The sequence below is a fragment of the Rana temporaria genome, chromosome 2, assembly GCF_905171775.1.
Source record: "Rana temporaria chromosome 2, aRanTem1.1, whole genome shotgun sequence".
Classification (NCBI taxonomy): Eukaryota; Metazoa; Chordata; class Amphibia; order Anura; family Ranidae; genus Rana; species Rana temporaria.
The window spans coordinates 29,005,566-29,031,455 of NC_053490.1; the positions used below are offsets into that span (position 1 = coordinate 29,005,566).

General features: G+C 45.5%; 1 protein-coding gene across 2 annotated transcripts in view; it reads right to left on the reverse strand.

Moving 5' to 3' along the window:
• Positions 1-25,890, reverse strand: part of CAPN5 (calpain 5) — a 182,932-nt gene that overhangs the window by 9,319 nt on the left and 147,723 nt on the right. For both annotated transcript variants that reach the window (XM_040339990.1, XM_040339991.1), the window contains exons 8-12: positions 23,228-23,423; positions 21,622-21,744; positions 18,844-19,040; positions 8,083-8,204; positions 5,906-6,042 (exon numbers count right to left, since the gene is read on the reverse strand). In XM_040339990.1, the coding sequence (XP_040195924.1) occupies positions 5,906-6,042; positions 8,083-8,204; positions 18,844-19,040; positions 21,622-21,744; positions 23,228-23,423 (775 nt within the window). The remainder of the gene's footprint in view (positions 1-5,905; positions 6,043-8,082; positions 8,205-18,843; positions 19,041-21,621; positions 21,745-23,227; positions 23,424-25,890) is intronic.

Consider the following 25,890-nt stretch of genomic DNA (forward strand, 5'->3'; position numbering starts at 1 on the left):
GCCAATGTAAGGAACATTCTTCCCACTGATCACCAATGTAAGGGACATTCTTCCCACTGATCACCAATGTAAGGGACTTCTTCCCACTGATCGCCAATGTAAGGGACTTCTTCCCACTGATCACCAATGTAAGGGACATTCTTCCCACTGATCACCAATGTAAGGGACATTCTTCCCACTGATCACCAATGTAAGGAACATTCTTCCCACTGATCACCAATGTAAGGAACATTCTTCCCACTGATCACCAATGTAAGGAGCATTCTTCTCACTGATCACCAATGTAAGGAGCATTCTTCCCACTGATCGCCAATGTAAGGAACATTCTTCCCACTGATCACCAATGTAAGGGCCATTCTTCCCACTGATCGCCAATGTAAGGAACATTCTTCCCACTGATCGCCAATGTAAGGAACATTCTTCCCACTGATCGCCAATGTAAGGGACTTCTTCCCACTGATCGCCAATGTAAGGGACTTCTTCCCACTGATCACCAATGTAAGGAACATTCTTCCCACTGATCACCAATGTAAGGGACTTCTTCCCACTGATCACCAATGTAAGGGACATTCTTCCCACTGATCACCAATGTAAGGAGCATTCTTCTCACTGATCACCAATGTAAGGGACATTCTTCTCACTGATCACCAATGTAAGGAACATTCTTCCCACTGATCACCAATGTTGCAGGGGTGGAGTAAAGGGTAATACTATATAATGTCACTTGGGTGAGGCTGCCAACATCACATCCAGGATGGGTTTTTGCACATCTACACAAGGGAGGCCCTTTCAGCTAAATAACAAATAAAATACTTTCAATGTAAGTATAATCTTTTGAGAAGATTTTTGTAGAAATGCATGATCTGGCAACAGGGTCTCTTTAAGCCTCTAGTGGGGTCACCACTTGTATGACAGTCCTGCACCCTTAAAAGAGAACCGTTTCCATACTATTACAGAATATCCGTCTAGGGCTGGGAAGTCAGAGTCACCATCGCAAACTCTGACAGGTCCCATACCTCTCCTATTGGGTCCGGTATATCGATAGGACACAACAGACAGCCCCTCCATAGGAACAGCCTGGAATTTTACATGTATGCAAAAAATACAGGACAAGCCAGGAGAGTTTTCTGCAGCAGCGGTTGGTATCCCAGGAACATTGACAGGTGAAGCTTTTTTTCTTTTTTGGAGGGGGTGCTAAATTAAAGTGGATCTTCACTGGATCTGAGCACCACAAACTAAATAAACACACTATTTAATTAATTTCTTTTTTTTTTTTTTTTTTAAATCAAAAGACGTTTATTTGAGAAAAACAATGTAAAGTCACAAACATCAGCATACACCTTTACACATATTTTGAATACCATCATTGACCTATTTTCAGTTCACAGAAAAGGTATAGAAGATGTATCTAAGCATTTTGTGCTGTTTTCTACATCAGCAAGTATAAAAAACACGTAACAGGTGTAGATTGTGCCACTCCGGAGCAAAAAAAACGATTCGCGACCGGAATGTTACAAAGCAAAACAGAATTATTTTTCTTTCCTTTCATATTTCTCCGCATAATCAACCAAAGCTACCACCTAAACGTTGCATAGTAAGGCCTTACTATAAAAAGGTAAGGGTAGAATAAAAAATAAAAAATAAAGGAGAAAGGGGGGAGAGAAAAAGGAGGGAGGGGAAAAGATGGGGAGAAAAGGAGCGGTGAGTGGAGGGGTATGGGGATCAGAAGAATAGACATCAATTATCCCTAGTCAAACAGAGATTTTCGTAGTACAGTGCAATAAATCATTATCCTAGCAACAATCTATCCATGATAAGCTGTGGGGGACCTAGACCCGGGACATTAAGCCAGGGTTGCCACATGGAATAAAATTTCCGTAACGCATTTCTGTGCTGGTATGTAATTTTTTCCCTGATTAACAGTTTATTAACATCATCAGTCCATTGCTTAGTCGTCGGTACCCTGGGAGATATCCAAAGTCTCGCAATCGCCGTTCTAGCTATGTATAACAGGCGGAGTATTGCAGTATGGCCATTGGGCGAGAGCGATGGGATCTCCAGACCCCCGAGTAGACATATAATCGGATCTTGCGGAATCGGTACTTGATACGTTTGGGAAATAGTGGTTATAACAAAGTTCCAGTAGCGGAACAATTTCGGGCATTTCCACAACATGTGTAACAGGTCCCCTTCCTGTGCACAACATTTTGGACATATTGGAGAGTCCCGACACCCCCACCTATGCAAACGTACTGGGGTCCTGTACACCCTATGTAGTAGGAATAAATGAGAGAGCCTGCGAGAGCTGAAGTGAGACACAGTTCCCAAGTCTCTCCATCAATGGGGCCTAGATCCCTCTCCCAACCCCTCCTACACGGCAGAGAGGAAGCGTCATGTGTCACGCCCAGCAGCAACTTGTAGACATTGGAGATCATGCCCTTCCTGTCCTTATTCATAAATACCTCCGCCATCAGTGGATGTGTTGAAAACCTAAGCTGTGAAAGCCTAGCTTCAGCCTGTATCGCGTGTCTCAATTGTAAGTAACGGTAGAATTGGGACCTGTGCAGTGCAAATTCCTCCCTGAGATCAGTAAATGATTTAAGAGTCGCTCCTCTATACAACTGTGTAATGTACCGTATGCCAGCTAGTTCCCAAGATCGAAAGTCTTTAAGTTTAAAGAGTTCAGTGTAATATTTATTGTTCCATATCGGTGTAAATGAGCATATGCCTGTTATGCGCAGTAGCGTTCTGGTGTACTTCCACAATGAGTTCAATAGTTTAAAGGTAGGTAGGGAGCCCGAGATTTGTGTAAGTCCCGCCTCCAAATGAGATAGCGCGGATAACTCCGACCCACCAGGCGTCATTAATAGACGAATGGGGTCTTCAGCGTCCTCCCAACCCCAGCCCCCCAGGTGCTGGAGCTGCGAGGCCACAAAATAATATCTAGCATGTGGGACTGCCATGCCCCCCTGATCCTTGGCCAGCTGCAGGGAGGAGAGACTAATACGAGCCACTTTGTTGCCCCATATCAGACTCCTGAATTGGGCATCTATTTGGGTAAACCACGTATGGGGAATCCATATCGGGGCATTGTGGAATATGTAAAGCAGCTGCGGAGCCCAGATCATCTTGACCAAGTTAGCCCTTCCTGTGACCGAAAGGGGCAGCTTAAGCCAAGCCGAGCATTTTGCCCGGAACTTTCGTAACAGTGGGGCCAAGTTAAGTAGGAGATACTGGTTTGGGTCGGCCGTAATCTGGATGCCTAGGTATTTGAACTCATCCACTAACAGTACATCTTTAGCACATTCAGGCAGCTGGTGTGTTAGGGGGTCAAGCGGTAACAATACCGATTTATTCCAATTTATGCTAAATCCCGACAGTTGCCCAAAGTTAGCGATCAGGGACATCACATTCCTTAGGGAGCCGTCCATGTCTCCGAGATATATTAGGGGTGAAAGAGGCCCGGGTGCCCTCTTTCACCCCGGCAGGGGTGAAAGAGGGCACCCCTGCCGGGTGCCTCGGAAAAGCCTAAAGGAGTCAGAGAGCTCTCCATTAACCCGTAACCTGGCTGTTGGGGCGCTATACAGCAGTTGAACCCATTTAAGAAAAGTGCTACCCACCCCAAATCTCTTCAGGACCTCCCAGAGATAGGGCCATTCAACGCTATCAAACGCTTTAGCGGCGTCCAGCGAGAAAATGGCCCGATCTCCAGGGTTGTCAGCCGGTACCTGCAGGTTAAGAAACAGCCGACGTAGATTCTGGGCAGTAGATCTGGTCGGGATGAATCCCGATTGATCCCTATGCACCACATGCTGGATGCACTTGGACAATCTATTGGCCAGGACCCTTGCCAGCAATTTAACATCAAACGTTAGTAAGGAGATCGGCCTATATGAGTCCGGCGACATAGCGTCCTTACCAGGCTTCAATATTACCACTATGATGGCCTCACTCATAGAGGGGGGGAGCACACCGGTTTCAAGAGCGTGGTTATAAACCTTCAGGAGCATTGGCAGGAGTTGTTCTGAATATCTTTTAAACACCTCAGCAGGTAAGCCATCTGCCCCTGGTGCCTTCCCATTTTGGGCATGTGCCAGGGCTTCCAACAATTCGTCCTCAGTTAACGGGGCATTCAAGAGCGCCGCGTCAGAGGAGGAAATGCTAGGGATGGGGTACCTATCCAGAAAGGAAGAAAGCTCTTCCCTGGTGGGTTGGACTTTAGACGTATAGACGTCTTGAAAAAAAGTAGAAAATGTGTCTAATATAGAGCGGGTGGAGTAACATGGGGTGCCTTGTGCATCCTGAAGTGCCACTATGTGTGAGGTGGGCTGCTGAGACCTGGCTAGCATCACCTGCATGTGGCCTGTGTTCTCCCCTTCCTCAAAGTGTGATTGCTGTAGAAAGAACCTTTTATTCTCAGCTAGTTGTAGGGAGAGTTGTTCTAGTAACGCTTGGGAGGCCAGCCAGGACCTCTTTGTAGAATCATTAGGATCCTCTATATATGTGGCTTCCAGCCTTTGGGCTTCTGTTAACACAAATGTTTCCCATTCTTTGGTTTTAGTTTTGATCTGGGATATGACCCTAATAAATTGACCCCGTAGAAACGCCTTGGCCGCTTCCCACACCGTGCCCACTCCCGCGGAGTCCAGGTTGTGACCAAAGAACTCCGTCATCAATGTTGGGATTGGATCGGGGTCCGGTATGAGAGCTAGCCAAAAGGGATTCAGTTTCCATAAGGAATTTCCCCTGACGGCCCCCAGTGTAACGTCTATGGTGATCGGGGAGTGGTCAGAGATTTGTCTTGGGTGGTATTGGGAGGACAAGACCAAGGGCAACAGCAAATCAGTGCCCAGTGCCATGTCGATCCTTGACAAGCCCCCCACCGATGCCGATTGGCATGAGTATACCCTTGCCTCAGGGTTACGTACCCTCCAGACATCAGTGAGGCCCATCTCTATCAAAAGGCGGGCAAAAGGAGTAGGACCTGCGGGCCCTCCCCCCGGCCCAGTAAGGCGAGAAATCAGCTTGTCCTTTGTATAGTCTAGGTAATTGTTGAAGTCTCCCAGGACCAATGTAGGGACCCCTGGGCATCTGGCCATATAATCAGCTATCACCTTAAGTAAGCTAGATGAGTATGGGGGGGGGATGTACAACCCAGCCAATATACACTTGGTTCCATAAAGGGAGCACAGAATAATCACAAAGCGGCCCTCCGGATCAATTTTAACATTCAGAGGCAAAAACTGCGTGTCCCGCCTGATAAGGATACTCACTCCCCTCGAGTACACCGAACCAGTCGCATGATATTGATGACAGAATTGCCGAGTTGCAAACTGTGGTGTAGAAGTCGGGGGGAAGTGAGTCTCCTGGAGACAGACCACATCTGCCCTGAGCCGCTTAATCGTGCGCAACACCGCCAAACGTTTAACTGGGCTGCCCAACCCCCTGACGTTCCATGACATAAATCTGGTTACCTTAGCCATAGTAAGAAAGCAAATCTAACATTGTTTAATTAATTTCTAATTGTCAAAGCAAACCCTCTCATCCATTCATGTCTCCGTGTTTTATTTTGTTGAAAAATGACATTGAAACCCCCCATTCCCCCCCCCCCCCCTAGCATTTCTGGCCGTGGTCATCTTAAATAAGGCAAATGATGCATGTAGCATTTACTTCCTGGAATCCATCTGCCCTCAACTCAGGCATGCATACAGGAGGGTGTGCTTAGCTGAGAAAGCCCCTCCTCCTCTACTCCCCTCCTTTAGACAATCATTTGCCTAGGCTAGCAGCATGAGGATTAAAAATAATCAATGTTGATTAGGAGAGTGACGTTCCACTTTAAGATACCAATCAATTGATCACAATCAGTACATAAATAATTGGTACACCATAATCAGCTGATCTTTACCTGAACAATAATCGGCTGTCCAGGTTTCTTGCGGAAGAACAACCCTTTGACATCAAATTTGGGATCCAGGTTGTCCTTGATGACTGGAGACTGAACTTTGTTCCCTTCGCAGCTAATGATGACATAGGGATCAGCACCTTATAAAACACAAAAAAAAAAAAAATGTATAACACATTTGTTTCTGCCAGTTTCAAGAATTAACAATCGTTGACTTCTGTATAATAAAGTAATAAAAGAAAAAAAAAATCCTTTTTCTCCAGTTTAGCCAGCGATCATTTAAATGTGTTGTATGGTTACCACTGTAGATGGATGTAAACATTTATAGTGCATTATTTCCTGACACTGGCCCAACAAAAATAAAAAATAAAAAACTAATGCACGCAAGTTATGCTCACTTTTATGGTAAAAAAACAAAACATACTGTGTATATACATAAAAATAGATACATACACACAGTGTGTAATTATATATACTTAATATTTAATGCTGTACATTAGGAGCACAAAAGTAAAAAAATGAAAATAAAAAAAAAGGATAAGAATAAATAAATAAATAGAGATATATGGGCCATATTCTCAGTAGAGTTACGACGGAGTATCTCAGGAAACTCCGTCGTATCTCTCTTTTTTGACCCGCGTATCTATGCAAGTGATTCCTAGAATCATTTTCGCATAGATACGCTGAAGATCCGACATGTGTAAGTCACTTACACTGTCGGATCTTAAATGTAATTCGCCCCCGGCCGCTAGGTGGCGTTTACGTTCAGGTCTCATTTGTTTATGCAAATGAGCCTGATACACCGATTCACGAACAAAATCGCGTCGCGTAACCGTCGTTTGCGTAAGGTTACTCCTGCTATATGAGGGGTAACCTTACGCCAGTCCCACGTATGCCATGTTAAGTATGGCGTCGGGTCCGCGCCGTCTTTTCCCGTCGGATACGTTGTTTTCCTAAGTCATTCTTTAATTCGACTTTACGTCAATGACGCACACGTCGGCGTCATTGACGTTTTCCGCTGAGAACTGGAGCATGCGCACTGGGCTATTTTTAGCCCGGCGCATGCACAGTTCGTTCGAAACGGGGGCGCGCTTAATTTAAATATAAGCCGCCCCCTTTAAAATACGCGGGGATACGCCGGGCCTTTTACACTACGCCTCCGCAAACTACGGAGCAAGTGCTTGAGGAATACGGCACTTGCTCCAGTAAGTTACGGCGGCGTAGTGTAAATAGCTTCAGCGATGCCGCCGCAGAAAGTTACGAGAATATGGCCCATATATATCTAGGTATCCATCTCTATCTCTAGGCATCCATCTATCTCTAGGCATCCATCTCTATCTCTAGGCATCTATCTCTAGGCATCCATCTCTATCGCTAGGCATCCATCTCTATCTCTAGGCATCCATCTCTAGCTCTAGGCATCCATCTCTAGCTCTAGGCATCCATCTCTAGCTCTAGGCATCCATCTCTAGCTCTAGGCATCCATCTCTATCTCTAGGCATCCATCTCTATCTCTAGGCATCCATCTCTATCTCTAGGCATCCATCTCTATCTCTAGGTATCCATCCCTATCTCTAGGCATCCATCCCTATCCCTAGGTATCCATCCCTATCTCTAGGTATCCATCTCTATCTCTAGATATCCATCTCTATCTCTAGATATCCATCTCTATCTCTAGATATCCATCTCTATCTCTAGATATCTCTATCTCTAGATATCTCTCTCTTTAGATATCTCTCTCTCTAGATATCTCTCTCTCTAGATATCTACAGTAGGGATCGAAAGTTTGGGCACCCCAGGTAAAAATTTGTATTAATGTGCATAACTAAGCCAAGGAAAGATGGAAAAATCTCCAAAAGGCATCAAATTACAGATTAGACATTCTTATAATATGTCAAAAAATACCACCAAAAGAAATTTCCATTTCTGGGGGAAAAAAGGAACATACGTTTTGTTTAGGTACAGTGTCGCACGACCGCGCAATTGTAAAAGCAGCGCAGTGACGTATTGCAAAAAATGGCCTGTTCATGAAGGGGGGTAGATATTCCAGAGGTCAAGTAGGTAAAAAGATCATTAGCATGTTAATAGCAGGGGGGGGGGGGGACCAGGAAAGACCAACTAAGATCAAAGGAAACAATCATTAGGATGGATATTGTTGCCGCACACAACCATCACATTACCTCCTTCAGAGTCTTGATGTTTGAGTCCTGCAGCGCTGACCACGTGGACCTGAGACACCACCTGGGGGAACCCGCACATCCCCGACCAGCATGTTTTTAGTGGCTCATCTACCGTCAGCTCGCTATACAGAGGAACAATCGCACATGTTTAACAATGTAATGATTAGAGAGAGCAGCGTTTTACTTTTCAGAGGTGCATCAGTTATTTTATACATAATGTTTTTCTTTACGATACCAACCTGCGTCAGTTTAATCATGGAACATTTTTTTTTCTTATGTCTATATGATATCCACACACAGTCTGATATATTCATGAGACAAAAAGAACAGTAATAAAAACCAGACTATAGCTCAACCTCCATGTATCAAAAATATCGGTTGTATCCCTTAACTAAACTAGTGTATGCGCAAGAGACCCAACAGACCGCTCAACGCAAAAATATGCAATAAAATAATTCAATTCTTTATAAGAATACTTAGAGAAAGGGGGATACCCTGCACCCTTGCCAACACCCATATATATGTATACATGGAAACCACTTGAAGCGGATGTGCGCTCAAAAAAAAATATTAAAAGCCAGCAGCTACAAATACTGCAGCTGCTGACTTTTAATATTAGGACACTTACCTGTCCTGGAGTCCAGCGGCGTCCGCAGCAGAGGACGAGCGATCGCTCATCACCCTGCTGCTCCCCCCTCCATCCACGGTGAGGGAACCAGGAAGTGAAGCGCTCCGGCTTCACTGCCCGGTTCCCTACGGCGCATGCGCGAGCCGCGCCCTCCGATTGGCTCCCGCTGTGTGCTGGGAGCCGAGTGTTCCCAGCACACAACGGGGGACGGACGGGATGTCAGAAAAAAAACGTCTTTTGCCTGTGACGTGTGGCCGGAAGTGGGTGCAAATACCTGTCTGTAGACAGTTATCTGCACCCCCCCTCCCCCCTGAAAGGTGTCAAATGTGACACCGGAGGGGGGAGGGTGCAGATCAGCGCAACTTCACTTTAGGGTGGTGATCCGCTTTAATGGGACTTTTTAAGGCAATCTTTTTTTTCCCCCCAGAGAATAGGTGCAGGAACTCAACCATGCCCAGCACACACCCAAATGGCATTGCAAACTCTCCCTCCACTGCCCTCATCTTCTCCCCACTCCTTAAAAGCTTCACCATTTGCCACGTGTCTTACCTTTGTTGCAATATTAAGCTGAAGCACCCATCTGGCTGTAGTACCCCCCAGCTTACTAGACTATACTACAGAGATCATGCAGTAGGAGCATCAACAACTGGTCATCAGGGGAAAAAATGGTTTCCCACAGAGGGTGCAGCCTACCATGCACTCTCTACCGCCCATGACTGCACTAAACCCTGGGCACCTGTTCTGTATCTCCCTTGTTCCTGTCCTGCACTCTGTGGGATCTGTGAAAAATATGGGGTACAGCGCTATATAACAAATTGAAAATGATCCAAGGAAAACATTTAGTGGACAGTACAGTGTTATAAACCATAAATGAATGAAAAAAATCACAACATTAACATAAGTGAACGATCTATAAATAGTTTTAAAAACATCAATAGTGACCACAGTGAATAAATATTGAAAAAAAAAATTGTGAAAGAAAAAAAAAAATCACACTGGTATGTGATAAACGCGTTTCGTCACCACGGACGTCGTCTGGGAATCCCAGACGTCCGTGGTGACGAACCGCGTAGGCGTGGCTCGCATTCTTGATGTCATCACGCCGTTCCCAACGAGGAAACACGGAGCACATACGAGCAGGAGAAGGAGGTGAAGCCGCCGCCCCTCCATCGCATTTGGATTTATATACACCGCTGTCTGAAAACTTCATTGCTGTAAGTGCATTACTTTTATGGCTCAATATGCCTCTGGTATTATGCTATGGTCTTTTCGCTTTTCTCTGATTCGTTTGAGATAAGCAGACAGCACCCCAGATACATCACAGAGGGTCCAGAGGGAGACCTAAAATCCCCATGCTTACTGAGACCACCGTCATAGTGGTCATCTAAACAGGGTAAGGAGACTACTGTCAACCCTGGTGGATGAAGTCTACTCTATCCCTTCACCTATTCTGTGGATGATCATCTGGATCACTTTGCTTTGGGACTTTTTTCATTATATGCGGATCAGTTCCATATGCTGATTTCATTTATCACATACCAGTGTGATTTTCTTTTTTTCTTTTCACAACATTTTTTTCAATATTTATTCACTCTGGTCACTATTGATGTTTTTAGAACTATTTATAGATCGTTCACTTATGTTAATGTTGTGATTTTTTTTATTAATTTATGGTTTATCACAGTATCACTGTTTTACCCTTGTTTCTTTGCTATATCCTATCTAGTAAAGTGTCACTTTGGTTAAGCTGAAATCTGTGTACAGTCTATCTGTCATGGTGTAGGTTCATAACTCCCATTATACCAGTTGTGCCAAGGGAGGGTTTTGAGCCAACTTCAGGAATTGACAACCAGAGTGTAGACCCAAAACAAACCAGCAGCTCCTCCGGGGGTAGTGCCACACACGCATTAAATATTATATATATATATATATATATATATATATATATATATATATATACATATACACACACACACATATATATATATATATATATATATATATACACACACACACACACACACACACACACATATATATATACGACTGCCAATGTTCAGAGCCGGTGCTATTGGAAATAGTTGGCTCTGAACCAGTCTAATTGTTTACATTTGGGGTCTCTGCTCTAGCTTTGGCTGTGCTGATTGTACATGCTGTCGTTGCCAGGGGAGTGAGTTCCACCCCGGGAGGATAGGTGGCAGCAGTGGAGTCAAGTGCGTTTGAATATTTCTTCCCAGCAGCCAATCAGGAGGGTGTTCGCCTCGCTGTGCATGCTGGGGAGGGTTATTAAGTGGCAGACGCCATCTTTCTCTTGGTCTTTTTCCTCATGTGGCGTCCACCATTGGGGTAGCCATTCCACGACACCCCCGCAAATGGCCCTCCTGGCCGGGGTGTGCATGTGTCGCAGTGTTCCTGGTTCCGGGACCACGTTGGCCCCGGAGCAATTGATCTGCTGTGTGGGCCCAGTGATGGACTGGGTCCCCAATCCGAAGGTGGTCCTGAGCTGTCCTTCCAATTGGAGGAAGCCGACCTATGTGGAGTCTGTCCGAAGGATACCAAGCACGAGGCTGGTGTTCCAGGAGGGGCCTGTCCCTTCATCGGAGGACAACCTTGGTTCTGAGAGGCTGGATGTTGGTCGCCTGTCAGTTGGTAATTTGACCAAAACTACCTGAAGGAGATCCGGGTGCTGAATCTACTAAAGGGATTCCGGACCATAATTGTCTCCAACCTTTAGGAGGGTCTGTGGCAGAGACTTGATCCTAAATTCGAGGGACACTCTGGCTGCCAGGCTGGTGAGAGGCATGTCCAAATGCACTGTACCCACTCTAGCTAGAGTGGCGATGTGGAATTGTCGTTGGAAGCAGGACTGTTTCCCTATCCAGTTACACCTGAATTTGCCATCTTCCATTCTGCCATCTCTTCACCTTCCATTTACTTCTATCATTTTACCCTGTTGTGTAATAAAAGCACAGAAAAGACACTTGTTGTGTGGACATTCCCTTTACTGAAGCTCCCTCTCATCAAGTACCCTAGACGGCGGAGATACAGGGGTAATGTGCCACCCAAAACAAACCAGCAGGTCTTTCAGGGGTAGTGCTACACATACACACTATTAGCTAGATTCAGGTAGGGCGGCGCATCTTTCAGGCGGCGTAGCGTATAGTATTATTTACGCTACGCCGCCGTAAGTCAGAGAGGCAAGTGCTGTATTCACAAAGCATTTGCCTCCTAAGTTACGGCGGCGTAGCGTAAATGGGGCCGGCGTAAGCGCGCCTAATTCAAATGAGGATGAGGGGGGGTGTGTTTTATGTAAATGATTGGTGACCCGATGTGATTGACGTTTTTTACGAACGGCGCATGCGCCGTCCGTGTACATATCCCAGTGTGCATTGCTCCAAAGTACGCTGCAAGGACGTATTGGCTTTGACGTGAACGTAAATTACGTCCAGCCCCATTCACGGACGACTTACGCAAACAATGTCAAATTTTTAAATTTCGACGCGGGAACGACGGCCATACTTAACATTGGCTAGGCCACCTATTTGTTGGAATAACTTTACGCCGGAAAACGCCTTACGTAAACGGCGTATCTTTACTGCGACGAGCGCACGTACGTTCGTGAATCGGCGTATCTAGTCATTTGCATATTCTATGCCGAACTCAACGGAAGCGCCACCTAGCGGCCAGTGTAAATATGCACCCTAAGATACGACGGCATAGGAGACTTACGCCGCTCGTATCTTAGCCTAATTTAAGCGTATCTGGTTTCCAGAAAACGCTTAAATTTACGACGGCGTAGATTCAGCGTTACGACGGCGTATCTACTGATACGCCGGTGTAACTGTCTCTGAATCTGGATAGATAGATAGATAGATAGATAGATAGATAGATAGATAGAGAGAGAGAGAGAGAGAGAGAGAGAGAGAGAGAGAGAGAGAGAGAGAGAGAGAGAGAGATAGATAGAGATAGAGATAGAGAGATAGATAGATATACATACACACACACACACACACACACACACACACACACACACACACACACACATATACATACATACACACACAGTTGTGCTCATAAGTTTACATACCCTGGCAGAATTGGATTTCTTGGCGATTTTTCAGAGAATATGAATGATAATACAAAAACATTTCTCCTAGGATGAAACCACATTTAAATAACAAAATGCCAGAGTTGGCTATGAAAACAAAATCAGATATTGCTGGAAAACCCCAAGGGAAGAGGTGCCCATGTCATTACATGTATCCTCGTGTATGGCACCTTCAGTACCTCCTCATTGGCAATTAAGCCCTTAACGAGAAAGTTCTCCACATACAAACTGTATGAAGCATAGCTTATAATTGCCTAGTGAGGGAGCCACCAGCTTTGTGAGCAAGAGCTCCAAGTCATGCACCGGCCAAATAGATAGAATGATACTTGGCTGTCCATGTAGGTCCAGATGGTTCCCAAAGGAAGTGATGGTCTACAGGTTTGTATACAAAGGAACCATGGTCTCTTCTATAAAAGAGAGGCAATGGGGGAGGCCAATGCTGTATCCTGGCCTAGGCCAACAAGGCCCAGGCCTAGGGCAGCACTTTGCAGGGGGGCAGCACGGACAGTGTCCCCGCCAGCTTGCGCTGCACTGTAGGGAATACTAGTTTAGCGCCACGATAAATCGGCTGCGCTGCTTCCAGTATGTTGGCGGTTGGCATTCAGCAACTGTGTGTGGGGGGGGGGAGTCGTCGCTTCTAATTTTTTACCATCCCTGTCCCATTGTAGAGATTTCCCTTCACTTCCTGTCCCATAGCCAAACAGGAAGTGAGAGGAAATCTATGCAAATTAAGGGAATCCATTGCCCCCCCCCCCCCGCCCCCAGGCCATCAGAACTAGTGTCCTTACTTGAAAGGCTGGGTCTTAAAATGCAAGGGGTGTGGCCTTGACAGGAAGGGGTGGGTCATATTTAAATTAGGGGGTGCACAAGTTTAGTCAGGCCTAGGGCAGCACAAAACCTAAATACACCCCAAATGCCAATATTGTTGGGGGGGAAAAAAAGGGGTCTGGAAACCTGACCGGGTTCACTGGTCACGGCGGCTGGTTTAGAGGCAAGTTTGTTACTGATACATAGGGGTTGATTTACTAAAGGCAAATCCACTCTGCACTACAAGTGCACTTGGAAGTGCAGTCGCTGTAGATCTGAGGGGAAGCTCTAAAATGAGTGGATTTGCCTTTAGTAAATAACCCCCATGGTGTCTGATATAAGCTAAAAATTACTTTCTTACAGACTTACATCTGCTTTGGATCAGTGAATTTGGGTTTTTCAAAACGCAGGCCTCTGGAAAGAGATATACAATGCCTCTTCTATAAGTTGTCTTGTGTACAGAAGTGGCTTTGTGTGACAGGGTAACTTTAAAAAAAAAAAAATTTACCTAAAATTTCCCTTTTACTTACCTAAACCCATGGACACATGACAAATCTGGTCCTGACAAATATTTTTTACTTTGTGCTATAATAAATATCTCCCAAAAACATATATAAAATTATTTTTTTTCCTCAGTTTAGGCCGATACGTATTCTTCTACCTATTTTTGGTACAAAAAATTGCAATAAGCGTTTATCGATTGGTTTGCGCAAAATTTATAGCGTTTACAAAATAGGGGATAGTTTTTTTTTTTTTTACTACTAATGGCGGCGATCAGCGATTTTTTTCGTGACTGCGACATTATGGCGGACACTTCGGACAATTTTGACACATTTTTGGGACCATTGTCATTTTCACAGCAAAAAATGCATTTAAATTGCATTGTTTACTGTGAAAATGACAGTTGCAGTTTGGGAGTTAACCACAGGGGGCGCTGTAGGAGTTAGGGTTCAACTAGTGTGTGTTTACAACTGTAGGGGGGTGTGGCTGTAGGTCTGACGTCATCGATCGAGTCTCCCTATAAAAGGGATCACTCGATCGATGCAGCGCCACAGTGAAGCACGGGGAAGCCGTGTTTACATACGGCTCTCCCCGTATGCGATCGCGACGGAGCGGCTATAAACGAATAGCCACTCCCTCGTCCCGGATCGCTCCCTGCGGGAATCCGACCGCCGCATGTAGCGGGGGGGGGGGTCCCGATCAGACCCCCGACCCACGTCTAGGCAGGAAAGTACATGTACGCCAATGTGCCTGTACGTTGGTTGCGCGGGCGCAAGTGCTTCTTGAATCTGGGCCAGTCAGTGCAGAATAATAAAAAAAAAATATTAAAATTCTGAATTACACACCCCGCTCCGCTACTCCTACTAGCTTAGGGGGTGTATTTTTCCATTATCTGTTCCCCTTTCTGATGATCATGTGCTGGTCGGCGTGAAGGGAATATTTCTTCAGTTTCGGGTGCATGCCCATCCAGCTCCACTCACATGTTCATCTGCCTTGGCTCAAGACCTGACCAGCCGCCTGCCTGCTCATCTCTTCCATTCCCTGGCGGAGTGATCTTCCTCCGCTCCCCACCCAGTAGTAGCCGGGGCCCGGAGAATAATGCCGCGTACACACAACCGTTTTTCATGATGTGAAAAATTCAATTTTTTTAATTGGTTCTTAAAAACGATTGTGTGTGGGCTCCAGAGCATTTTTCTGGACGTGAAAAATGTCCAATAAAAAATTGAGAACCTGCTCTAATTTTTCTCGTCATTTTTCACGTCGTGAAAAACGGTCGTGTGTATGCTTTAACGATGGAAAAAAAACATGCATGCTCAGAAGTTATGAGACGGGAGCACTCATTCTGGTAAAACTAGCATTTGTAATGGAGATGGCACATTCGTCACGCTGTAACACACTGAAAAGCAGGAAGACTGAAAAGCGCAAATCGTCTCTCACCAAACTTTTACCAACACGAAATCAGCAAAAGTAGCCGAAAGGGTGGCGCCAATCGGAATGGAACTTCCCCTTTATAGTGCCGTCGTACGTGTTGTACGTCACCGCGCTTTGCTCGAGCATTTTTTTTTCTCGATCGTGTGTATGAAAGGCAGGCTTGACAAGAATCACGTCAAGAAAAACATGACATGAAAAATGGTCGCGTGTACGCGGCTTAAGACTTGACAGGCTGTGAGGCGGATGCGATGAGCAGAGAGTCGCCGATTGCCAACATTACTAGTAAAAAAAAAATATGTCCCCGGATTTCCTTTTAAAAAATCTGGTCACCTTACTTTAACCACTTGCCGACTAGTGTTGAGCAGAATATGCCATATTCGATTTCGCGATATATCTCGAATATATATTCGAATATTCGAGATATATTCGCTAAATTCGAATATTCGTGATATTTTATCGAAAGTAAATGATTGCGATTTTTCGCTATTGCGAATGCGAAAATAATTGCGATTTTTTGATAACTGCGGTAGGAGCACTCTGATTGGCTCAGAATATTCGTGATATTTTATCGAAATATCGCAACATGCGAATGCGATATTTATTGCGCAATTTCGAGAAATGCTGGAGGAGCACTCTGATTGGCTCAGAATATTCGTGATATTTTATCGAAATATCGCAACATGCGAATGCGATATTTATTGCGCAATTTCGAGAAATGCTGGAGGAGCGCTCTGATTGGCTCAGAATATTCGTGATATTTTATCGAAATATCGCAACATGCGAATGCGATATTTATTGCGCAATTTCGAGAAATGCTGGAGGAGCGCTCTGATTGGCTCAGAATATTCGTGATATTTTATCGAAATATCGCAACATGCGAATGCGATATTTATTGCGCAATTTCGAGAAATGCTGTAGGAGCACTCTGATTGGCTCAGAATATTCGTGATATTTTACAATACAAAATAATTGCGAATATTCGGCAAATGCGGAAGGAGCACTCTGATTGGCTCAGAATATTCTTGATATTTTACAATACAAAATAATTGCGAATATTCGGCAAATGCAGAAGGAGCACTCTGATTGGCTCAGAATATTCTTGATATTTTACAATACAAAATAATTGCGAATATTCGGCAAATGCGGAAGGAGCACTCTGATTGGCTCAGAATATTCTTGATATTTTACAATAGAAAATAAAAAGTGTTTTGCATTGGTGGTGATTCTTTACTCTATCCATCTGTCACAGCCGTTTGTCAATCAAACACCTTGAAGATTGAACACGTTCATGCTGCATGCTTTGGACTTTTTTTCACTTCACATATCAAAGACATTTTTATGAAAGATTATTTTTCTATTATTGGGACTATATTTCTTTATATATTTGTTTCACTGTGTATTTCACAAGTTATTTGCGCTTGCTTATTTTATAATTTGCCCACATGTCTTGTCACTAGACATATTTTTTATTCTTGTAGAGCGACTCCATTTTCTGTCTTGTATTAATTTATGTTGTATAACATTTTTGAGTTGCTGCTGTATTCTCCCCTTTTTTAAGGTATGCGCAATTTTTTCCTTCTTACAAAAAATAATAATATCAAACATACAAATATTCATAACATACACATACACAAAGCCCCCCCCTTTTGCATCAGAGACAATCAGAGTTCTCCTACCACAGTTATCGAAAATTCGCAATCATTTTCGCATTCGCAATAGCGAAAAATCGCAATTTTTTTTTTTTCAATTTGGCAACATAATAGGATCGCCTCAGCTTAGCTACTCGGCCCAGGGTCTCTAATCATACCAGCAATGCTTTTAGACGTCGATAGGATGTGATCTGTTTTAAAAATCAAATTGAAAAAATGCGAATATTCGGAATTGCAAATATTCACAGCGAAATTCGAAATATAGCGCGATTTCTCGAATATGCTATATTCGAGTCGAATATTCGCAATGCGAATATTCGTGAGCAACACTATTGCCGACCACCACATGTATATATACGTCGGGCAGAATGGCACGTACAGGCATATGGGCGTACATGTACGTCCCTGCCTTTCCGCGGGTCGGGGGTCTGATCGGGACCCCCCCCCCCGCTACATGCAGCGGTCGGATACCCGCGGGGAGCGATCCGGGACGACGGCGCGGCTATTCGTTTATAGCCGCTCCGTCACGATCGCTCCCCGGAGCTGAAGAACGGGGAGAGCCGTATGTAAACACGGCTTCCCCGTGCTTCACTGTGGCGGCGTATCGATCGAGTCATCCCTTTTATTAGGGAGACTCGATCGATGATGTCAGTTCTACAGCCACACCCCCCTACAGTTGTAAACACACACTAGGTGAAGCCTAACTCCTACAGCGCCCCCTGTGGTTAACTCCCAAACTGCAACTGTCATTTTCAAAATAAACAATGCAATTTAAATGCATTTTTTGCTGTGAAAATGACAATGGTCCCAAAAATGTGTCAAAATTGTCCGAAGTGTCCGCCATAATGTCGCAGTCATGAAAAAAATCGCTGATCGCCACCATTAATAGTAAAAAAAAAAATTAATAAAAATGCAATAAAACTATCCCCTATTTTGTAAACGCTATAAATTTTGCGCAAACCAATCGATAAACGCTTATTGCGATTTTTTTTACCAAAAATAGGTAGAAGAATACGTATCGGCCTAAACTGAGGGGAAAAAAAAATTTATATATGTTTTTGGGGGATATTTATTATAGCAAAAAGTAAAAAATATAGCATTTTTTTCAAAATTGTCGCTCTATTTTTGTTTATAGCGCAAAAAATAAAAACCGCAGAGGTGATCAAATACCACCAAAAGAAAGCTCTATTTGTGGGGAAAAAAGGACGCCAATTTTGTTTAGGAGCCACGTCGCACGACCGCGCAATTGTCTGTTAAAGCGACGCAGTGCCGAATCGCAAAACCTGGCCTGGGCATTTAGCAACAAAATGGTCCGGGGCTTAAGTGGTTAAGTGAGATTACAGAACAGAGATTATCCAGTGCAGGGATCTCCCTACTATGATGAAAAGCACCGATATTGACTTGGCAGCACTGAGGACTCTTGTCTCCATTCTATGCTTCCACATACTGTAGTGGGGAGATCATCAGTGTTTGTGCATTACTTTATGAATCCGACAAATAAAACAGATCCTTTATATGCCTTTGTGCATTTAATTGCCCCGTTACCATTGCCCTTTGAGGGTTTTAGAAGACCCATTTTTCAGGCTGTCCACACTGGTGGAGCAGCAATACAAATGATGAAGGCCCGAGGTTCTTACCAGCAGTTTGAAGGCACATCACTGAAGACTCGGAGCAGGAAGTCTCCCGTTTCTCCCGGCTCGAATGTGGTGGGAATGATGACATAGCGACCTTCTTTTAGCTCACTCCTGAAGAAGACACTGCGCGAGTTTATGTAGACGGAACTGGCGACCTTCGGCTGGACGGTATGCATGCGGTATTTGCGGTTCAGCTCCACCTGCTCGAAGAAGACAAGTCAGCCAATGCTAATCAGGAGTAGTGATAGATCACTAAACATCCGACTAGGCCATCCTGACTTTGGGCTCCATTCACACTAATGCGTTTTTGGTGCATTTTGCAGAAAAGCAGGGACATTTTTCAACATGGGTTCCTATGGAACATGTTCACATCAATGCTTTTTTGTGCCTCTGCGTTTTTGGAAAGGGTCGGGGATTTTTTTTCCCCGCAAAAAGCAGCGTTTTGCATGTAATAGAATTCAATGGACCCGCATCCAAAACGCAAGTACCGCGCTTTTGCCGCGATTTGCGTTTTTTTACCAGTTTATAGCTGGTTGTTAAAGCAGAGGTTCACCCTTAGAGAGTACATTTTCCCCTTAGATGGATGCTCGTTTTGTCTAGGGGAATCGGCTAGTTGTTTTAAAATATGATCCGTACTTACCGTTTAAGAGATGCATCTTCTCCGTCGCTTCCGGGTATGGGCTTCGGGAATGGGCGTTCCTTCTTGATTGACAGTCTTCCAAAAGGCTTCCGACGGTCGCATCCATCGCGTCACGATTTTCCGAAAGAAGCCAAACGTCGGTGCGCAGGCGCAGTATAGAGTTGCACCGACGTTCGGCTTCTTTCGGCTACGAGTGACGCGATGGATGCGACCGTCGGAAGCCTCTCGGAAGACTGTCAATCAAGAAGGAACGCCCGCTCCTGAAGACCCATACCCGGAAGCGGCGGAGAAGATGCATCTTGAAAACGGGTAAGTACGGATCATATTTTAAAACAAATAGCCGATTCCCCTAGACAAAACGAGCAGGAAGCTAAGGGGAAAAGGGCAAAAATTAAATAAATGGGTGAACTCCCGCTTTAAAGGAAATGTAAAAAAATTAAAACTGATGACTAAAGAAAAAAAAAACGCAAATTCTGGTAAAAACGCACGTCAAAAAACGTAGCAAGCACTGCAAAAACGCTCAAAAGCATCATGCATAGGTGTGAATCGAGCCTTAAGGTGGAACTTTAACTTTATAGTAAAGCAATACAGGGTCTAGAACCCTGTTGGGTCCTTACTGCCATCTTCAAACCCATGGCTGAGATTTTCACATTAATGATCAGCCCAGTCATGGCTGTACCTTAAAAGGATAAGTTCACCTTTTTGCAAAAAATTATAAATGCACATTTTTTTTTTTGCAGGTAAAAAAAATGTGCATTTTTTTTTATAGGAGCCTGTAAAGCAGTGATGGTGAACCTTGGCACCCCAGATGTTTAGGAACTAAGGGCCAAATCCTCAAAAGAGATACGACGGAGTAACTGCTGTTACTCCGTCGTATCCCTGGTCCTAACTAAGGAACAGATCCACAGAATCAGTTTTCCATAGTTAGGACGAAGAACCGACATGTGTAATTGAATTACACTGCCGGATCTTAGGATGCAGTACCGCATCCGCCGCTGGGGGCATTTTGCGTCGAAATGCCGCCTCGGGTATGCAAATTAGGACTTACGGAGATCCACGAAGCTTTTCAGCTTCGTTTTTTCTCCGTAAGTTTTATTTTGCAAACGCAAAATTAGGGCTGCTTTTACAAGGTGTAAACTGTTTACACCTTGTAAAAACAGACCTTTCTTGCTCGCGACGCAATTTTTTTTAAATGTAAAAATTTTTTGGGGCGCCGTATCTTTTTTTTTATCCGACGCAACTTTATTGTCCCGTCGCAATCCACAAAGCCCGACGTAACGTAATTTCGCGCTATGCACGTCGGGAAAATGACGTCACGAGCATGCGCAGTACGGCCGGCGCGGGAGCGCGCCTCATTTAAATGGTAATCGCCCCCTGGAGAAGAGGAACGCCTTGCGCCGGCCGGATTTAAGTTACACCGCTCAAAATTTCTAGGTAAGTGCTTTGTGGATCGGGCACTTAGTTAGAGATTTTGCGGCGGTGTAACTTAAACGGAAAAAGTTACGTTGAGCCAGGTTTTTGAGGATTAGGCCCTAAATTTCCCATGATGCTCATGCACTCTTCAGAGTAGCTGAGCATCATGGGAAATGTAGTTCCAAAACATCTGGGGTGCCAAGGTTCGCCATCACTGCTGTAAAGCATTGCACCGGCAGATTGCTGATGCCATGCAGGACTCATGCAGATCTGTCATTGTATTGGCTTGCTCGGTACCTCGTACGGGCAAGCCAATACACTCTGACAGGAAGAAACAATGAACTACCACAGCGCTCACAGGGCTACTAAGGCTGTTGGGACTTGTAGTTTTCCATTCATAGAACACTGTGCCACTTTTTTTTTTTTATTATGACAGCCAAAGGGGGGAGAAGACCCCCATTAGCTGTCGACATGGGGGATCAAACTGAGCAGGGGCCGGTCTTTTCATAAAAATTTACACCCTAAATAGGAGTGTAACTCATTATGAAAGATGAACTTATCCTTTAAGCCGATTTGCCTGGTTCATGTCTTGAGTGCATTCTTCATATAGTACTATGGCAGGTAACCCCGTAATGCTGGTGTCGGCTGACACCTGTAAATGTCTGCACATGCATCCGACAGAGCCACCATATGTACGTGATTAGAAGATAAGAGAATAGAAATCTCACCCTGAGCACATCAAAACCAATAGCTAGGTTTTCCGCTTTCCCGTCTTTCCGCGTGGTCCTTTTGGTTTTCTGCTGTAGGCAAACAAGAATCTCATCCTCTGGTTTCTTTACATCAAACACAAACTGGAGAGAAAAGACAAGACAGACCTGTTAGAAGTCACGGCACTAAAGCTGAACTCCAGCTAAATGAATCATTGAAATACACATGGGTGTTGTATGCCTTTTTTACTTGTAAAAACGCACATCTCTGTCCATCCAGTCCAGACATTTACACATAAGGGTTATCATGGGGAGGAACAGGGGCCCCATCGTCAGCCTCACGGGGAGGAACAGGGGACCCGTCGTCAGCCTCACGGGGAGGAACAGGGGACCCGTCGTCAGCCTCACGGGGAGGAACAGGGGACCCGTCGTCAGCCTCACGGGGAGGAACAGGGGACCCGTCGTCAGCCTCACGGGGAGGAACAGGGGACCCGTCGTCAGCCTCACGGGGAGGAACAGGGGACCCGTCGTCAGCCTCACGGGGAGGAACAGGGGACCCGTCGTCAGCCTCACGGGGAGGAACAGGGGCCCCGTCGTCAGCCTCACGGGGAGGAACAGGGGCCCCGTCGTCAGCCTCACGGGGAGGAACAGGGGCCCCGTCGTCAGCCTCACGGGGAGGAACAGGGGCCCCGTCGTCAGCCTCACAGGGAGGAACAGGGGCCCCATCACCAGCCTCACGGGGAGGAACAGGAGCCCCATCGTCAGCCTCACAGGGAGGAACAGGGGCCCCATCGTCAGCCTCACGGGGAGGAACAGGGGCCCCATCGTCAGCCTCACGGGGAGGAACAGGGGCCCCATCGTCAGCCTCACGGGGAGGTACAGGGGCCCCATCGTCAGCCTCACGGGGAGGAACAGGGGCCCCATCGTCAGCCTCACGGGGAGGAACAGGGGCCCCATCGTCAGCCTCACGGGAGGAACAGGGGCCCCATCGTCAGCCTCACGGGGAGGAACAGGGGCCCCATCGTCAGCCTCACGGGGAGGAACAGGGGCCCCATCGTCAGCATCACGGGGAGGAACAGGGGCCCCATCGTCAGCCTCACGGGGAGGAACAGGGGCCCCATCGTCAGCCTCACGGGGAAGAACAGGGGCCCCATCGTCAGCCTCACGGGGAGGAACAGGGGCCCCATCATTGGTGTCAGTGAGAGGAATAGTGTCCCATGATTGGTGTCAATGGGAAGAATAGTGTCCCATGATTGGTGTCAATGGGAGAAATAGCTCACCATTGTTGGTGTCAGTTTGAGGAAAATGCCCCATCGCTGGTCTCAAAGGGATAAACCGTTCCCTGTTGACGTCAGTAGCAGGAATTATGTCCTGATGTTCATGTCAGTAGCAGGAATAGTGTCTTGTATCAGTGGGAGGAAAAGTGCCCCAGGGGCCAGATAAAGTCGAGCAAAGAGCCACAGTTTTGAGACCACTGCAAAGAATCACGGTCATTATGCACGATCATACGCATGCAAGTTAACAAAAACTTAGCCTTTTAAACATGCCACAAATGGATCCATCAGTTTTCAGTGGACTCGACATTGATATAGAGCTTCCTACTGAAGTACCACTGGTCGGTTCTCACCTGGGGGTTCTGGAGAAACGTGGTTTTGTTATTGAGGCAGCCCCCTGACCGGTTCTTTAGAGGGTCTTCATGCCTTATCCAAGACCCACACAGCACAGCCTCCTCCCAAGTCTTGTGAATGCTCAAATAGGACGTGTTTATGAGTCTACACATGATGATGTCAGTGTAATATTTGCAGAAATCTTCAAACGTCATCCTGAAAAAACACCAAAACATATTAAACACTTAAAAAACCAACCTCAGGCTATTTTATTTTTTTAATATAGTTGTTTCCCCAGCAGAAGAAAAATAAAAAGCTTTGGCTACAACATCCAACTCCTCTCTGATGCCGTTTCCTACAGTAATTTATTTCTGCCATAAGATGTCCTCAGTCTTCCGCCCAGCATTATTTAACCCGGAAGACCGAGGACATACTGTGAGTGCTGGACATCATGGGACTGCCCCCTAAGCAGAGAGTGGTGCCGACATGATGTCGGTGGTGCTCTCTGCACCACCGACTTTCTGTATTCAGAAAGCTCGATACGCCGACTGTAGCCTAAGATATGACTGGCATAAGGCTCTTATGCCGTCGTATCTTAGGCTGCATTCTGACGCTGGCCTCTAGGTGGCGTTCCCGTAGTGGTCAGCGTAGAGTATGCAAATTGCATACTCACGCTGATTCACAAACGTACGCGCGCCCGGCGTTCGAGTTTTACGTCGTTTGCGTACGGCGCTTCCGTCGTAAGGCTGCTCCCGCTATTAGGAGGCGCAGCCAATGCTAAGTATGGACGTCATTCCCGCGTCGCGTTTTTCGAAATTTGCGTCGTTTGCGCAAGTGGATCGCGAATGGCGCTGGACGCCATTTACGTTCCCGTCGAAGCAAATGACGTCCTTGCGACGTCATTTACCGCAACGCGCGTCGGGAAAGTTTCCCGACGGAGCATGCGCACTACGTTCGGCGCGGGAACGCGCCTAATTTAAATGATCCACGCCCCCTACGGGATCATTTAAATTACGCGCGCTTACGCCGGCCCCTTTTACGAGACGCCCCCGCAAATTACAGAGCAAATGCTTCGTGAATGAAGCGTAGCTCAAGTAATTTACGGAGGCGTAGCGTAAAAACGGTATGCTGCGCCTCCGTAGTAGTGCGCGCCCCTACCTGAATCCACCCCAATGTTTAAAATAAACCCCTTAGCAGGAAAATAGTGGCCAAACTAATAATAAAGGCCTAAAGTGATGCCCTAAGAATGTTCATCAATACTTAATGGCAATGAACAGCATTTTCTCAATGTTTAACCCATTGACCTCTTCCCCTTCATTGATGATATTTTAATTATCTGGACTGCAAGTGAGAAAGATCTTTCCCAATTTCTTAGGGAATTTAAAGTGGAGTTCCACCCATAAATATAACATTACATCAGTAGTTTTAAAAAAATGTCATTAGTCCTTTAAGAATTTTTTTTTTTTTTAGATGCCTTCAAAGTGTTGTTGCTAGGCAGAATAGTTAATCTTCCCTCTTCCTGCACCTAGGTGCTTAAGCTTCCTAACCTACACCGCACAGACTCCTGGGAATGTAGTGGGTGTAACTTTCCAGGAGTCTGTGCACTCCCCAGTGTCGAAGAATCATGTGACTTGGACAGTACAGGTGCTGAAACCTGATCTGAAACCTATTACACTGCTTGTGCAGCACTGAGCATGTGCGAGATCTGCAAGGCTGAAATCCAGGAAGTCATACAGTCTGGCTTCATGATGCCCACACTTAAGATGGCCCCAGTCAATTTCTATTTTATAAAGTGTCTAAATGCTGTAACAACCTAACAAAGCGGACCTTAGTTTACAGACTAACTTTACTAGAATACATTAAGCTTGTGTATTACAGGGGTATTTATATTTAAAAAGTGAAATTGTGGCAATTGGGAAACGTCTACAGTACCAATAGGGTACCAATACTGGGATCGCAGCAGGAGTACAGAATACAAGGTAACCTCTGTTGTAGAGCTTTACATGTAGGATACACGATATCATGTGCAAAATGCCCTACAGGACTCTCACAGGGAAATTAACAAAAGAACTTATGACATTTTCCTGGTGGTATACGCAGAGTTGCCAACAGTCCCGTATTTCCTGGGGACATTCCCGGGATTTAGACCCTTGTCCCAGTCTTGCCATGTTTTGGGAAATTAACGGTTTTCCCGGTTTTTTACCAGAGCCGCCGCTAGAGGTTCCGGGGCAGGCACTAGTGAATTGTCTCCGCCGCCATTTTACAGAAGACCAGCTCCCTTTCTATCGGCAGGCGCTTTCATTGCGACACAGGCTCCGCCTCTTTTTTAATCCCTTTGGCCTCCACGAGAGCTGGTCTTCTGTAAATTACACGGAGACTGAATCATCGATTCAGAGCAGCATGGACTAGCTGCATCTGTGGTGACCTGCGAGTCAAGCTGCATCTGGTGGCAGGCGACGTGGCAAGTGACACACTCGGGGCTCCCACTGATTCTGCATTATGGCGAGTTGAACTATTTAATTTTATATTACAATGTAATATAAGAAAAAATGCGCTTCAATTATCCTGACACCATAACAACCATGGTGCCGTGATGATTGAAGCGCCAACACCAGGTGCTTGGACTATCTTTATCTACATTCTTTCTTTCCTATATTTCTTCCTCCATCCCTCTCTTCCTTCT